The sequence below is a fragment of the Mobula birostris genome, chromosome 25 (assembly GCF_030028105.1).
Source record: "Mobula birostris isolate sMobBir1 chromosome 25, sMobBir1.hap1, whole genome shotgun sequence".
In the NCBI taxonomy this organism is placed as follows: domain Eukaryota; kingdom Metazoa; phylum Chordata; class Chondrichthyes; order Myliobatiformes; family Myliobatidae; genus Mobula; species Mobula birostris.
Genome location: NC_092394.1, coordinates 2,015,060 through 2,030,405, shown reverse-complemented (window position 1 = coordinate 2,030,405; position 15,346 = coordinate 2,015,060). Strand labels below are relative to the sequence as shown.

Sequence of the window (15,346 nt, the reverse complement as noted above, 5' to 3'; positions counted from 1 at the left end):
CATCATTGCACTGAGGGAGACGATGGTTTTTAGGGCTGCCATGGCAGGTCAGTAAGTGTGGTACTGCTAGTATTCATCGCTGAGGGAAAAATTAGAAAGGCAGGATGGTGTGGAGCTTGGACGGAAGCATTCACATAACTTTACTTCCTAAAATTGTGGATCCCTCACCATGTGTGGGCACGTGGCCAAGTGGTTAAGTCATTGGACTAGCTACCTGAAGGTCGAGAGTTCAAGCCCCAGACGAGGGAATGTGTTGTGTCCTTGAGCAAGGCACATAATCACACATTGCTCTGCGACGACACTGGTGCCAAGCTGTATGAGTCCTAATGCCCGTTGGTGTCGTGGAGAGGGGAGACTGCTGGTCTTCCATACAACCTTGCCCAGGCCTGCGCCCTGGAGAGTGAAGCGCAAATTCATGGTTTCGCAAGACTAACAGATGCCCTCCCCGTGAGCTTGCCAGTGCCTCTGAAAAAGGAGGGAAATCAATGTGCCTTCAAGTCATAGCTGGAGGAGGAGGTTGGGGGTAGTGGGGATAAGTTCCCACTACCTATTAAATGCTCCTGTCGGCATGCATCTCAAATAACTTCTGACAACTATGTCCAGCTCCTGGCCTTCATGTGTGTTTTAGCTACTAAGCCAGGTAGAACCATTTCTACAAATGGGAGAAGGGACAAAGATGGGTTACTGGCACTTTGAAACCAGTCACTTGGGGCAGATGGAGCTCATCAGCCATGCTTGGCAGCTCCTGTAGGAGAAGGAAAACTCTGCTCTCGAACCTCCACTGCCTTGCAGCTATGCCCACTCATGGGGAAGGCTTTGGGAATAAACAAAATGGGAAAATCCAGAGCAGGAGCCCCTAATGCGGTTTAAAACTGACTGAGAACTCCTGCAATGCATCTGGTGCCAAACTGTATTGGTCTCTGTCATTCCTTTGGATTCATCAGCTGTGTGCAAAGGGCGAACCTGCCTCATGGGCAACAGCTTGAGCTGCATATCGTACTAGCTTGTGTGCAGCTATAGCACAGCATCTATACTTAACTCAGACCAGTGGAGAGCCCTTGAATGTGCAAGTCTGCAGTCAGCGCCTGAGAGAGATGAGAAGTCAAACTCCTCAGCTTGCTATTAAAGTGAGTAATGTTTATATGTTTTGATGGGTTGCCCAGGCCTGCCTGTGAACCTAGCGAGCCTGTGTTCCTCTGCAATGGAAGGCAGCACTGGAATTTTTATGTTTGGATCGGTGTCGAGATTGGATCCGGCGTGTGTTTATCTGTACTCAACAGCACTTGACAACTTGGCAATAACTATGCAGCAAGAGTTTATGTTGGGATAGAGCACTGAGGCACTTGTTCATTTGAGGTCTAAGTGCATATGCTGACACAGGTGAGGTCCTCGTATCTGTGATGGTTATTACTGTTTGGTAGTGGGTTATGTTACAGTTTAAAGTTAGTCAAAGATTAGTCATAAGTAGAACAGGGTTCTCAGCCAGTTTTTCCCATTACAAGTACGACGAATGCTGTGCTGTGTGGTATGCTGTTAACTAGACCTCCTCATTTTCAGGAAAAGTCCTCAGCAATGAATTCCTGTCATTCCTATTGTCGGGTGTTTATAATTACCCAGTGTTACAGCTGCAGCTTCAAGCAGCATGCATATGATGGGCTATGTGTGCCAACTGTTGTTTGGAGATGTAAAACTTTCTCATGGATGCCTTCTTTTCATGGCAATGTCTTTATTCATTCTGTAAATGTTCATACCCCTCAACCATCAGGCTCCTGAACCAGAGTGGATAGCTTCACTCACCCCAACACTGAGGTCCCAACTGATTCCACGAACTATGGACTCACTTACAAGGACTCAACAACTCCTGTTGTTAATTTTATTTATCACTTATGAAACTCTCAGGTTCTGTCGGCTGTGTAAGTCTAGGGAAGACAACCTCTGGCCCCTCCAAACGGGTGAGATTGAGATGTGAGACCACCCCGAAACCCCTGTTTGTGTGGGTGATGCATGATTTGTTCCCGTGTTACAAATCAGTACCACGAAATAACAGACAGGACACTGCATACAATTAAACGATTAAGTTTTATAATTCTTAATTTGACTATAGGGTTAGTGAAGAAAAAGCAAAAAAAGAAAAGGGCCCATTTTAAAGAAACCGTCTAATGTGCACAAGTTGGAGCTCACGGTTTCCCCGTCACCGATCTTCCTTCGATCCCCCGGACGGTCTAATGTGCACAAGTTGGTGCTCACAGTTTCCCCTTCTCTGATCCTTCCTCGATCCTCCGACAAGTCTAATGTGCACAAGTTGGTGCTCACAGTTTCCCCGTCACTGATCCTCCTTCGATACCCCCGGACGGTCTAATGTGCACAAGTTGGTGCTCACAGTTTCCCCGTCACTGATCCTCCTTCGATCCCCCCGGCCTTCGTCAGATCATGGCTCCGCTCCAGGTCGAGTCCTATGACCTCTTCCCTCTGTCGTCTTGTCTCTTCATCTCCCCCTGAACAAAAGAGCCAGATCACCCCAGTGTCAGGCACACAGTACGAAAACACCCTCCCATCATTGGATGGCTCACGTTGCAAAGCACCCGTTATCTCTAACCATAACCCAAACACTGCCTCTACAGAAAGACCATTACATTAGCAGTGAAACCTTTCCCGGTGCGTTACACTTATTTATGTAATATTATTTTGTTCTTTTTGTATTTGTGCAATTTGTTGGCTATTGCACATTGGTTGTGTGTTACATTGATTCCATTGTGTTTCTTTGTATTTATTGTGAATGCTGTAAGAAAATGAGTCTCAGGGTAGTATATGGTGACGTATATGTAGTGTGATAATAAATTTGAATTTTGAACTTTGTTCTATAATCTTACAGGCTGCTTTTTGTAAATAAGTTTTTCTTTGTTCTTTCTGTTTTAAAATTACCCTATTGAAAGGAACAAAGACAATCTGCAAAATGTTCTTTTTCGCCATTCTTACAGCATCTGTTAAACCCCATGGGCTCTGCCAGCATGAAGAAGGGTAGACTTGCGGTGGAACACCACTACCTGAAGGTTCCCCTCCAAGTTATGGTCCATCCTGATTTGGAAATGTTTCACAAGTCTCCTATAATCAGTCTTCGTGTGTACAGTTGCCAACACAATACTAATGGGGTTATGTCCTGGGAAGAGTGAACTGATTTATTTGTATGTGGCAAAGAATGGTAACTGGAGTGGTGTTGAGAAGTATGGGGAAGCAGAGAACTTGTAGTGCGTGTCTACAGATGTCAGGGCAGGCAGCCGACTGATTGAGAAGTGTCACAGAACGATTGCCTTTATTTATCACAGAACGGAGTGCGACACTGAGAGGTCACACTGGGACAAGAGCTGATCAGGACTACAGCCACGTGTACGGTTCTGATCACCACTCTCCAGGAAGGGTGGACAGTAGTAATGAGAATCTAGGGGAGTTCTGCTGGGATGCTGCTGAAGCAGGGAATTGTAGATATGAGCAGAAAACGTAGGCTGGCATTCCTCTCTACCATCTTTAGATGATTATATATTTCTCACTGGTGCATTGCTCTGTATTAATTAATAGCTTCAATCTCTTGAAGAGAACGATTTAACTACCTTTGGAATCTCTTGAAAGCTACATAATGTGTATGTTTTTTGTTGCAGAATGGAGACCTTTCCATCAGTGGCTGCAAACGTTCTAAAGGAGTTCCGAGTGCTGCTTCAGCACAGTCCATCCCCTCTTGGTAACACGCGGATGCTGCAGCTGATGGCTATAAACATGTTTGCAGTGCACCGCTCTCAACTCAAAGGTGAGCCGTACCTCTACTTACTAAGTTTCCGAAAAATACCAGTGCCGCCAAGTATGAGTTTGATTAACAGTGGGATTTAGATTGAGTATTGTTCAGTTCAGACTTTCTGCAGACCATCAGACATAGGAGCAGAATTAGGCCATTCAGCCCTATGAGTCTGTTCCACCATTTCATCATGACTGATTTATTATCCCTCTCCACTCCATTCTTCTATCAATCTGCTTTAAATATACCTAATGACTTGACCTCCACAGCCACCTGTGGCAATGAATTCCATAGACTACTACCCTGTAGCTAAAGAAATTCCTCCTCATCTCTGTTCTAAATGGATGTCCCTCTATTCTGAGGCTGTGCCCTCTGGTTCTAGACTTCCCCGCAGTAGGAAACATTCTCTCCACATCCACTCTATCTAGGCCTTTCAAAATTTGATAGATTTCAATGAGATCCCCCTCATTCTTCTAAACTCCAGCAAGTGCAGGCCCAGAGCCATCAAACACGTTTTGCATGTTAACCCTTTCATTCCCATGATCATTCTCATAAACCTCCTCTAGACTCTCTCCTTTTCTAGTCTGTCTTGTCATTAGTGACAACAGGTGACAAATGTACTCAGAACCACAGGTTCTGAGGCCTGCTGCCATTGACCCTTTAACCATATTTTCTATTTTCCTGACATTTTGGCATTGTTTTATCAAATGCCTTGTTATAATCCATTAGCGAGCATTAGCTGTATTGTCTTCATCAACTTCTCCATTGATCTAGGACACAACATTGTAATTGGTTTATTATTGTCAAAATGAAAAACTTTGGTTTGCTTGCTATCGAAACAAATTATGCTGTACATAAGAACATAGAGGTGGTAATAATAATAATACAGGATATAATATTAGATTGACAGCAAAAGTGCAGTGCAGATAGACCAATAAAGTGACAGGGTAGATAAAGAGATCGTCTTTATCACTCATAATGTCTGTTCAATTTCCAATTTATTGTCATTCAGCTGCATACACGTATACTGCCAAACAAAACAGCAATCCTTCAGATGAAATGAAACACAAGTGAGCCAAAGGCTGTCAGCCAGAAACATTGATTGTACTCTTTTCCATGGGTGCTACTTGGCCTGCTGGGTTCCTCCAGCATTTTGTGTGTGTTAGTGGGATAGAATATTGTGTTTAATTCTGGTCACCTTTGGAGAGGGTGTGGAGGAGACTTTGCTGCCTGTTTTGAAGAGTATGTCTTATGAGGATGGGTTGAGCGAGCTAGGGCTTTTCTCTTTGGAGTGAAGGAAGATTAGAGGTGACTTGATAGAGGTGTGTAAGATGATAAGAGGCATAGATTGAGTGGACAACCAGACACTTTTTCCAGGACAAAAATGGTTCATACGAGGGGCATAATTTTGTGGTGATTGGAGGAAAGTAGAGAGAGGATTCGAAAGGAAAGTTTTTCACACAGAGAGTGGTGAGTGCATGGAATGCACTACCAGGGGTGCTGGTAGAGGCGCAGATATTAGGGATTTTTAGGAGACTCTTAGATAGGCACATGAATGATAGAAAAATGGAGGGGTTATGTGGGAGGGCAGGGTTAGATTGATCTTGGAGTAGGTTAAAAGGTTTCCATGGGGTAAAAAGGTTCTATGTTCTTAAGATGTCCTTTAAGTTGGTATGAGTAATCAAGCTTTTATATATTGAATCTTCTGTTTAGACAGGTGTCACTTGTTCATTCTTTCAGGGTTACCTCAATGTCCAGGCCAGTTCTTAGGGTTGTTTGTGGGTGCAGAGTACTAAACTCCTAAGCAGCTTTATGGGCTCCAAGCAAAGGAGTGTGAGGCCTGCCCTGTGTGAGTGGGTGAGTTGGAAAGGGGCTTGTTTTGTTGTTGTTTGTGTTGTTCTGCTGTACCTTGTGGGTATGGTATGTTGGCACTGCAACGTGTGGCAACTCTTGCAGGCTGCCCCAGCATATCCTTAAAGAGTGTTGGTTGAATGCAAACGATGCATTTCAAACGATGTATATTTTGATATACATGTGATAAATAAGTCTGAATCTGTTCTGCCCGATAGAAGAGAAAATAGCTGGGCTGGGAGAGGTTCTTGATTATGTTGGCTGCTTTCCCAAGGCAGTGGGAAGTGTAGACAAGAGCCAGTGGAGGAGAGGCTGGTTTTAGTGGTAGACTGGGCTAGGTTCATAACTCTGCAATTTATCCTAATCCTCTGTCCACTCACACTGGATTTCAAGCACACTCGTATCCTTTGAACATGAGCTGTACCCAGTCTGTCACCATTTTACAAGTACTCAGCTCTCCTGCGTTGTGTCTGATATTACACTTTGCCACATCAGTCATGCTCTCAGCTTGCCCATATCTCCTTCAAGTCTCTTGTACATCCTTGTACTACAGATTTAGTGGAAATTAAATCCCGCCTCAATAAACTTTGGTAATATCACATCCTGCCCCTCAGCCATATCACTGATAGAGAGAATGAATCTAGGGCTGAAGTGTCAGTCCAATAAGCACAACCTACTAACCTGAGCGTGATCTCCTCAGAGACACTGCTGCTCTCTGTTCAGTAACCACTTTGCTCAGTCCATGCTATCCCAGCGGCCTAATCTTTGTGCCCAAGTTCCTCTGGGACTTTATTGAAAGCCTTTTAAAAATACATATACATATAACATAGAATATTACAACATAGCACAGGCCCTTCAGCCCACAATGTTGTGCTGTCATTTTAACCTATACTAAGATCAATCTACCCCTTTCCTCCCACATAGCCCTCCATTTTTCTAAACACAAAGAATTCCGCAGATGCTGGAAATCCAGAAAAATACACACAAAATGATGGATGAACTCAGCAGGTCAGGCAGTATCTGTCAATCCTGATCAAGGTTCCCAGCCTGTGACATCAACTGCTTATTCCTCTCCATAGATACTGACTGACCTGCTGAGTTTTTCTAGCATTTTGTGTGTGTTGCTCTTCATTTTTCTATCATCTGTATGCCTTGCACCATATCTATGGGCTCCTCTTTATTCATTCTACTCATCACTTAAGGGTTGAAATAGATTATTTAAAATTGGTATTCCTTTCATAAATTCCTGCTGACTTTGCTCAGTCTACTGTTCTTTCCGAGGTGTTCTATAATCACATCTATTGCTATAGATTGCAGCATTTTCCCAGTTTCTTTTTCTCTTCCCCCACTTCTTTGTGGTGGGACCACACCGATGATGTTAACCAGAGCATCTACTGTCTCCAGAGACACTTCCTTCAGAGCTCTGGGAAGTGATCATTGCCTTCTTGGAATTTATTGGCTTTCAAGTTTACCAACTTCTCTAGAAGTAGTTTTTGGCTTAAACCTACATTTAGTTTGTCATTCTCACTGAACTTCTGGTTCTCCAATATTTGTAGCTTCCATGGAAATAGACATGAGTAGTTGTTTAATCCCTCTGTCATTTTTTTATTCCCCATTGTAGATTCTCTTACCCCTCTCTGTGAGGGACCCTTCTTTGTCCTTGTCCTTGTGCAATCATCCTACAGTACATTTGTATATTTCTGCCTGCCTTATATTCTTCTTCTTAAGCCTGTCACCCCTACTGGGACATAGGCTGCTGACAGTGGCTCACTAGAGTCCTTTATCCTGGGCCAGTGTTTCAGGTTGTCCCAGGTGCAGCCCATGTTCGAAGATCACTCCTCTCCCAGGGTGAAGTGTTTGGCTCTTGTGTGAATGTTTCTGTAGCTCTGGGATTTTTGTAGTGGGGTTGCTAACCCCATGTTCATCCCTCCTCCTTTTGTAGCCGGGCTTGAACCGTCCATGGTGGAATTTTCTCATATTCTGAATTGCCCTTTTTTATATTTAGGTGTCCCTTTGCAGAGCGCTGGAATGCTGTTAGTGCTGCTGATTTCTGGCAGTTTTATGCTATCTCTGAGTTTTCCTATCAGTCGTGGATGAATCACTTTCATTGTGGATGAAGCATTTTTGTGCCTTCAAGGATTTTTTTTTTGCCATTTTTACACTATTTCTTTCAACTCTAACCATTGCCTACCCACAGTCAGACCCCCTCAGTATAAACACAAAATAATCTGCAGATGCTGGGGTCAAAGCAACACTCACAACACGCTGGAGGAACTCAGCAGGTCGGGCAGCATCCGTGGAAATGATCAGTCAATGTTTCGGGCCAGAACCCTTCGTCAGGACTGAAGAGGGAAGGGGCAGAGCCCTATAAAGAAGGTGGGGGGAGGGTGGGAAGGAGAAGGCTGGTAGGTTCCAGGTGAAAAACCAGTAAGGGGAAAGAGAAAGGGGTGGGGGAGGGGAAGCAGGGAGGTGATAGGCAGGAAAGGTGAAGAAGGAATAGGGAAAAACACAATGGGTAGTAGAAGGAAGCGGAACCATGAGGGAGGTGGTAGGCAGCTGGTGGAGGGGGCAGAGTGAAATAGGGATAGAGGAAGGGAGGGGGAGGGAATTACTGGAAGTTGGAGAATTCTATGTTTATATCAAGGGCTGGAGACTACCTAGACGGTATATGAGGTGTTGCTCCTCTAACCTGAGTTTAGCCTCATCATGGCAGTAGAGGAGGCCATGTATGGACATATCCAAAAGGGAATGTGAAGCAGAGTTGAAGTGGGTGGCAACCGGGAGATCCTGTCTGTTTTGGCGGACGGAGCGGAGGTGCTCGATGAAGCGGTCCCCCAATCTGCGTTGGGTTTTACCGATGTAGAGGAGACCGCACCGGGAGCACCAGATGCAATAGATGACCCCAACCGACTCACAAGTGAAGTGTTGCCTCACCTGGAAGGACTGCTTGGGGCCCTGAATGGTGGCAAGAGAGAAGGTGTAGAGACAGGTGTAGCACTTGCGCTTACAGGGATAAGTGCCGGATGGGAGATCCGTGGGGAGGGACATGTGGACCAGGGAGTCACGGAGGAAATGACCCCTGTGGAAAGCGGAGAGCGGTGGAGAGGGAAAGATGTGCTTAGTGGTGGGGTCCTGTTGAAGGTGGCGGAAGTTGCGGAGGATAATGTGCTGGATCCGGAGCTGGTGGGGTGGTAGGCGAGGGCAAGGGGAACTCTGTCCTTGTTGTGGTGGCGGGAGGATGGGGTGAGAGCTGAAGTGCAGGAAATGGAGGAGATGCAGGTGAGGGCATCATTGATGACTGCAGAAGGGAAACCCCTCAGTGTGTTCTCCCAGTGAACCACAGTCAACTCTCATACGTTCATATTTCCTTATCGAAATATTGAACAACATTGCTTTTGAAATTGTATTCTAGTCACAAACAAGAGAAAATCTCCAGGTGCTGGAAATCTGAGTAACGCAGACAAAATGCTGGAGGAACTCAGTGGGCCAGGCAGCATCGATGGAAAAGAGCACAGTCGATGTTTTGAGCTGAGACCCTTCATTAGGACATTAATCAATTTTGAAATTGTGTGCGAAATTCTGTGATGTTATGGTTACTCTTCCCTAGAGCCTCCCTAACAAGATTATCAATCAATCTTCCTGCAAAACAGTGTCTAAAATGTCCTTTCTCTTTGTTGCACAGTTTGTTGCTTGTGTATATTCCATGAACTTGATTTCCACCTTATTGCTGCTAATTTGACTTACCCAGTCTATATTTAGGTCAGAGTCCCTCATGATTAGCTCTGTAACACACTGCTCTAATTTCCTGATTATGTGGTTCCCAAAGTTGCAAGTACTATTGACTGGCCAATAAATAACCTCCACCGCTTATTTTCTGCCCTTGCAGTTTCTCAGCTTAAACCGAATGGATGCTCGTTCTTCACTGTGATTTGCCAAGCCAGGCTCATTCTCACCACTGCATTGCTATTGTTTCTTTAATAAATGTGTTACAACACCCCCTTTTTCCTTTTCATGTCTTTCAGAAGTGTAAATTGTCTTCAATGTTAGCCTTCAGGGTTGGTCACATAGCTCTGATTTCTCTGCAATAGGAACTGTACAAGCTCTTCGGCCCGTCATGTTGAGCTGGCCATTTCATTCACAGTGACCACTATCTGTGTGAAAACAAGCACACCTGCCTCTGACATTCCCCCTATACTTTCCTCCAAATATCTTAAAATCATACCCCCTGGTATTTGCCATTTCCACCCTGGGGGAAAGTCTCTGGCTATCCACACTATCTATGCCTCTTATAATCCTGTACACCTCTATCAAGTCACCTGTTGTTCTCCTTCACATCTTGCTCCTGTTTCTTCAGACAATTCCAACTTGTCAGTGAAAAAAACTGCAGCTAAAAAAGAGAAGTCTAAGATGTACTTTTGCATATTACCTTGGCATATCCATCAAATGAACACCCTGAAACGCTTCACTTGCACTGGGCTTTGAGCTGCAGTAACTATTAATCAGGAATGGGAGTGTAACTATTTAGTAAAAGAGAAACCCAGCTGTAATTTTAGGGCAAGCAAAGCGTTGCCTCAATCAAAATGCAATGCCGGCATTTGGCAAGGTTGTATTTTGTTACCCTGATTATTTTTATGTGCTTCTGAGGAATTAGTTGCCAGTACAACAAAAGCAAGTTGAATTTACGCAGCACATTCTCGCTTTGCTTCATATACCCAAGTGACACTGGCATGGTATTGAGAGACACCAGAAGGCATTGCAAAAAGTTCAATCAGCAAGGGATTGTTAAGTATAGTTTGAGGAGAAAAGAGGCCAGAGGAAGAGGATGTTTCCTTTGGTGGGAGAGTCTGGGACCAGTGGGCGGATGTCCATTTAGAACAGAGATGAGGAGGAATTTCTTTAGCCAGAAGATGGTGAATCTGTGGAATTCATTGCCACAGGCGGCTGTGGAGACCAAATCATTGGGTGTACTGAAAGTGCAGGATGATAGGTTCTTGATTAATCAGGGTGTGAAAAGTTACAGGGAGAAGGCAGGAGAATGGGTTCCATCAGTCATGGTGGAATGGCAGAGCAGACTCGATGTGCCGAATGGCTGACTTCTGCTCCAATATCTTATGTTCTTATGATTGAGGGAAGGAATTCCAGATTAGAACCCAGACAGATAGAGGCACACATTATGATTATAAAGAGTGGAAATAAAGCAAGTCAGGATCAGGGAGTGCAGGGTCTGGATTGCATGACAAGAAGTTACAGATTGAAGCATCGAGATTAGAATTTTAATTGTGAATAAAAAAGCAGCAAGTTGTTAGAAGCACAGTAAGTAATATGAAGAAGCAGCAGAAGATATCAAAAGACAATTCTTTAATAGGGTCAGAGTGTAGGAAAATGGGAAGGTGGAAAAATTCAAGGTGCCGCCCAAGGCAAAGCAAACAACCGATCTAATACAGGTAAATGGGATTAGTGTAGATTGTTTGGAAATGATGGGCCCAATGCCCTGTTTCTTTGCTGAAACACTCTTTGAATACTTAAAAAGAACTAAATGGGCACTGCCCGGGGTGGTGGTGGAGGTAATACATTACAGGTATTTTAGAAACTCTTGAATAAGCACATGGATGATAAAAAAAAATGGAGAACGATGTGGGAGGGAAGGGTTAGACTGATCTTGGAGTAAGTTGAAAGTTTGGCACAGCATTGTGGGCCGAAGGGCCTGTATATTCTGTGAGCAGTTCCCTAACTGCTGGTGGTCACTCGATGGCTTTGGCTATTGGTGTTTAGCATGTAAAGTTGCTGCAGTCAGCAAGTTGAGGGATACTGCACTCTGGTGTTAAACATTAGCTGGGAGAGTCAGAAGGTAAGGTGGGTGGAAGCTGTCACCTTCCACCAGCCTTTGTACTATGAAGCGTCAGACATTCTGTGCAACAGCCGGCAAATTTCAGTTTGTACTCAGTCCCTCTGGGTTTGCCCTCTGAGGAGTTCGCTCTTCATAAGGCTTGATTTTTACAAAAGGTGCTTGAGTAGGTCACTTCATTCAGCACTCTCAATCTGCAGGGGGAATTTTCCAAATGGTAGACAGACAAGTCTGGGGAGAGGCAGCCCTGGAGTGACCCAGACACTTGGAAGAGACGCATTAAAACATAATTTTAAAAAAATGATGGATTAAAACAAATTTATCGCCACACCTGCTGTATGAACTGGAAACTCGCAAGTTAGTGAATATAACCAGCTCCGTTCTGACACAATAAACAGAGAATTCCGCATTTCCCAATTGCCTATCCTCAATTTCTTTTCTCTCATCTGGGAATGATAAAGACTACAGAGCCTAGATCGGCATCATTTTCAATAGTAAAAACAGAATTTTTTAAAGTCGCAATGTCAAAAGTTTCTTTAAAAAGACTAGGTTTTCTTTCCAATATTTGCACCCACTCAGTAATGTTTGTTTATTATTTATTGAGATACAGCACAGAACAGGGCCTTCTGTCCCATTGAACTGTGCTGCCCAGCAATCTCTGATTTAACCCTAGCCTAATCACAAGGCATTTAACAATGACCAATTAACCTATTAATGGGACCGTAGGAGGAAAGCGGAGCATCCGGACAAAACCCACATGTTCACTGGGAGAAAGTACAAACTCCTTACAGATACTGGCGGGATTTGAACTCTGAACTCCAACACTCCGAGCTGTAATAGTGTCACTCTGTGGTGCCCATGTATGGGATAGGAGTGAGTGATTATATTGCATTGCAGTGAGTGAGGCTGCAGCTGAGCTGAAGTCCATGGTGAATGCAGAAGAGTTTGGATTTTGTTAAGTATTGAGTTCATGAAGTTATTTGTCTTATTCCGCACACCCGCCAGTGCGGAGTCGTGCACTCCTCCAGGCACCAAGTTGATGGTGTGTGATTGGTTCTCCATCATGTTCCCATTACCCTTGTTCTGCTCTTGTTGTCCGATTGGAGACTCTGCACCAGGCCCTGGACTCCAGACTCGAGGTGTAACCCCCAGACCCAGATGTGTAACCCACAGCCACACCAGGCATCGGACCCGAGTGTGACTACCAGCCCCACCGGGCACTGGACCCGAGTGTAACCCACAACCCCACCGGGCATTAGACCCAGAGTGTAACCCACGACCCCACCGGGCATTAGACCCAGAGTGTAACCCACGACCCCACCGGGCATTAGACCCAGAGTGTAACCCACGACCCCACCGGGCATTAGACCCAGAGTGTAACCCACAACCCCTCCAGGCATTAGACCCAGAGTGTAACCCACAACCCCTCCAGGCATTAGACCCAGAGTGTAACCCACAACCCCACCGGGCATTAGACCCAGAGTGTAACTCACGACTCCACCGGGCATTAGACCCAGAGTGTAACCCACGACCCCACCGGGCATTAGACCCAGAGTGTAACCCACAACCCCTCCAGGCATTAGACCCAGAGTGTAACCCACGACCCCACCAGGCATTAGATTCAGAGTGTAACCCACGACCCCACCAGGCATTAGACCCAGAGTGTAACCCACAACCCCACCGGGCATTAGACCCAGAGTGAAACCCACAACCCCACCGGGCATTAGACCCAGAGTGTAACGCACAACCCCACCGGGCATTAGACCCAGAATGTAACCCACGACCCCACCAGGCATTGGACCCGAGTGTAACCCTAGACCCAGAGTGTAACCCACAACCCCTCAAGGCATTAGACCCAGAGTGTAACCCACAACCCCACCAGGCATTAGACCCAGAGTGTAACCCACAACCCCTCCAGGCATTAGACCCAGAGTGTAACCCACGACCCCACCAGGCATTAGATTCAGAGTGTAACCCACGACCCCACCAGGCATTAGACCCAGAGTGTAACCCACAACCCCACCGGGCATTAGACCCAGAGTGAAACCCACAACCCCACCGGGCATTAGACCCAGAGTGTAACGCACAACCCCACCGGGCATTAGACCCAGAATGTAACCCACGACCCCACCAGGCATTGGACCCGAGTGTAACCCTAGACCCAGAGTGTAACCCACAACCCCTCAAGGCATTAGACCCAGAGTGTAACCCACAACCCCTCCAGGCATTAGACCCAGAGTGTAACCCACAACCCCTCCAGGCATTAGACCCAGAGTGTAACCCACGACCCCACCAGGCATTAGATTCAGAGTGTAACCCACGACCCCTCCAGGCATTAGACCCAGAGTGTAACCCACGACCCCACCAGGCATTAGATTCAGAGTGTAATTCACGACCCCACCAGGCATTAGATTCAGAGTGTAATTCACGACCCCACCAGGCATTAGACCCAGAGTGTAACCCACAACCCCACCGGGCATTAGACCCAGAGTGAAACCCACAACCCCACCGGGCATTGGACCCAGAGTGTAATGCACAACCCCACCGGGCATTAGACCCAGAGTGTAACCCACGACCCCACCAGGCATTGGACCCGAGTGTAACCCACAACCCCTCCAGGCATTAGACCCAGAGTGTAACCCACAACCCCTCCAGGCATTAGACCCAGAGTGTAATGCACAACCCCACCGGGCATTAGACCCAGAGTGTAACCCACGACCCCACCAGGCATTGGACCCGAGTGTAACCCACAACCCCTCCAGGCATTAGACCCAGAGTGTAACCCACAATCCCTCCAGACATTAGACCCAGAGCGTAACCCACAACCCGACCGGGCACTGGACCCGAGTGTAACCCACAACCCCACTGGGCATTAGACCCAGAGTGTAACGCACAACCCCACCAGGCATTAGACCCAGAGTGTAACCCACAACCCCACCGGGCATTAGACCTAGAGTGTAACCCACAACCCCACCGGGCATTAGACCCAGAGTGTAACCTACAACCCCACCAGGCATTGGACCAGAGTGTAACCCACAACCCCACCAGGCATTAGACCCAGAGTGTAACCCACAACCCCTGCGGGCATTAGACCCAGAGTGTAACCCACAACCCCACCGGGCATTAGACCCAGAGTGTAACCCACAACCCCACCGGGCATTAGACCCAGAGTGTAACCCACAACCCCTCCAGGCATTAGACCCAGAGTGTAACCCACAACCCCACCAGGCATTGGACCCGAGTGTAACCCACAACCCCTGCGGGCATCATACCCAGAGTGTAACCCACAACCCCACCAGGCATTGGACCGGATTGTAATGACCAACCCTACCGTGCACTGGACCCAAGGTGTAACCCCTATGCCCACTAGGCATTGGAATCTGAATTCTCCCTCCCCCCCTCCCCCCACCTGCCAGGCAACGAATCCAGGGTCTAACCTCTGCCCCTTCCCCTCACAATCTCCAGACCTGGATCCTTTTCCTTCAGCTACCAGACCTGAGGCTGCTCCCTGCTCCCCACTCCCCACCCCACCAGATAGTGGCCCTTGGTCTCTTGTCTCATTTGACCATTTTTATTTGAGTTTCTTGTGTATAAAGTTCAGTATTAAGTTTTACTGAGTAGTACAGTGGTAATAAACCAAAATAGCCCTAAGTGTACTCAGCAAAAAATGGCTCCTGCACACCAATAAACAGCTTGGAAGTTGGCCAGGGTGTTTATTCATTGTGCAGCAGCCGTTTATTGCCTCATACACTCTGGGATTCCTACATTTATCACTTAATTTTCACTGCCTCTTTCAGCTTACCACCACCGCTACGCCTCAATACTTTCACTAACTGCTTCTGCCTTGAACCATTACAATTTGGGGA

General features: G+C 46.3%; 1 protein-coding gene across 1 annotated transcript in view; it reads left to right on the top strand.

The window, feature by feature from the left end:
- The window catches only part of smg6 (SMG6 nonsense mediated mRNA decay factor), a 527,995-nt gene that overhangs the window by 187,355 nt on the left and 325,294 nt on the right, over window positions 1-15,346 (top strand). Inside the window, exon 9 of the mRNA XM_072243359.1 lies at window positions 3,654-3,799. Within this exon, the coding sequence (XP_072099460.1) occupies window positions 3,654-3,799 (146 nt within the window). The remainder of the gene's footprint in view (window positions 1-3,653; window positions 3,800-15,346) is intronic.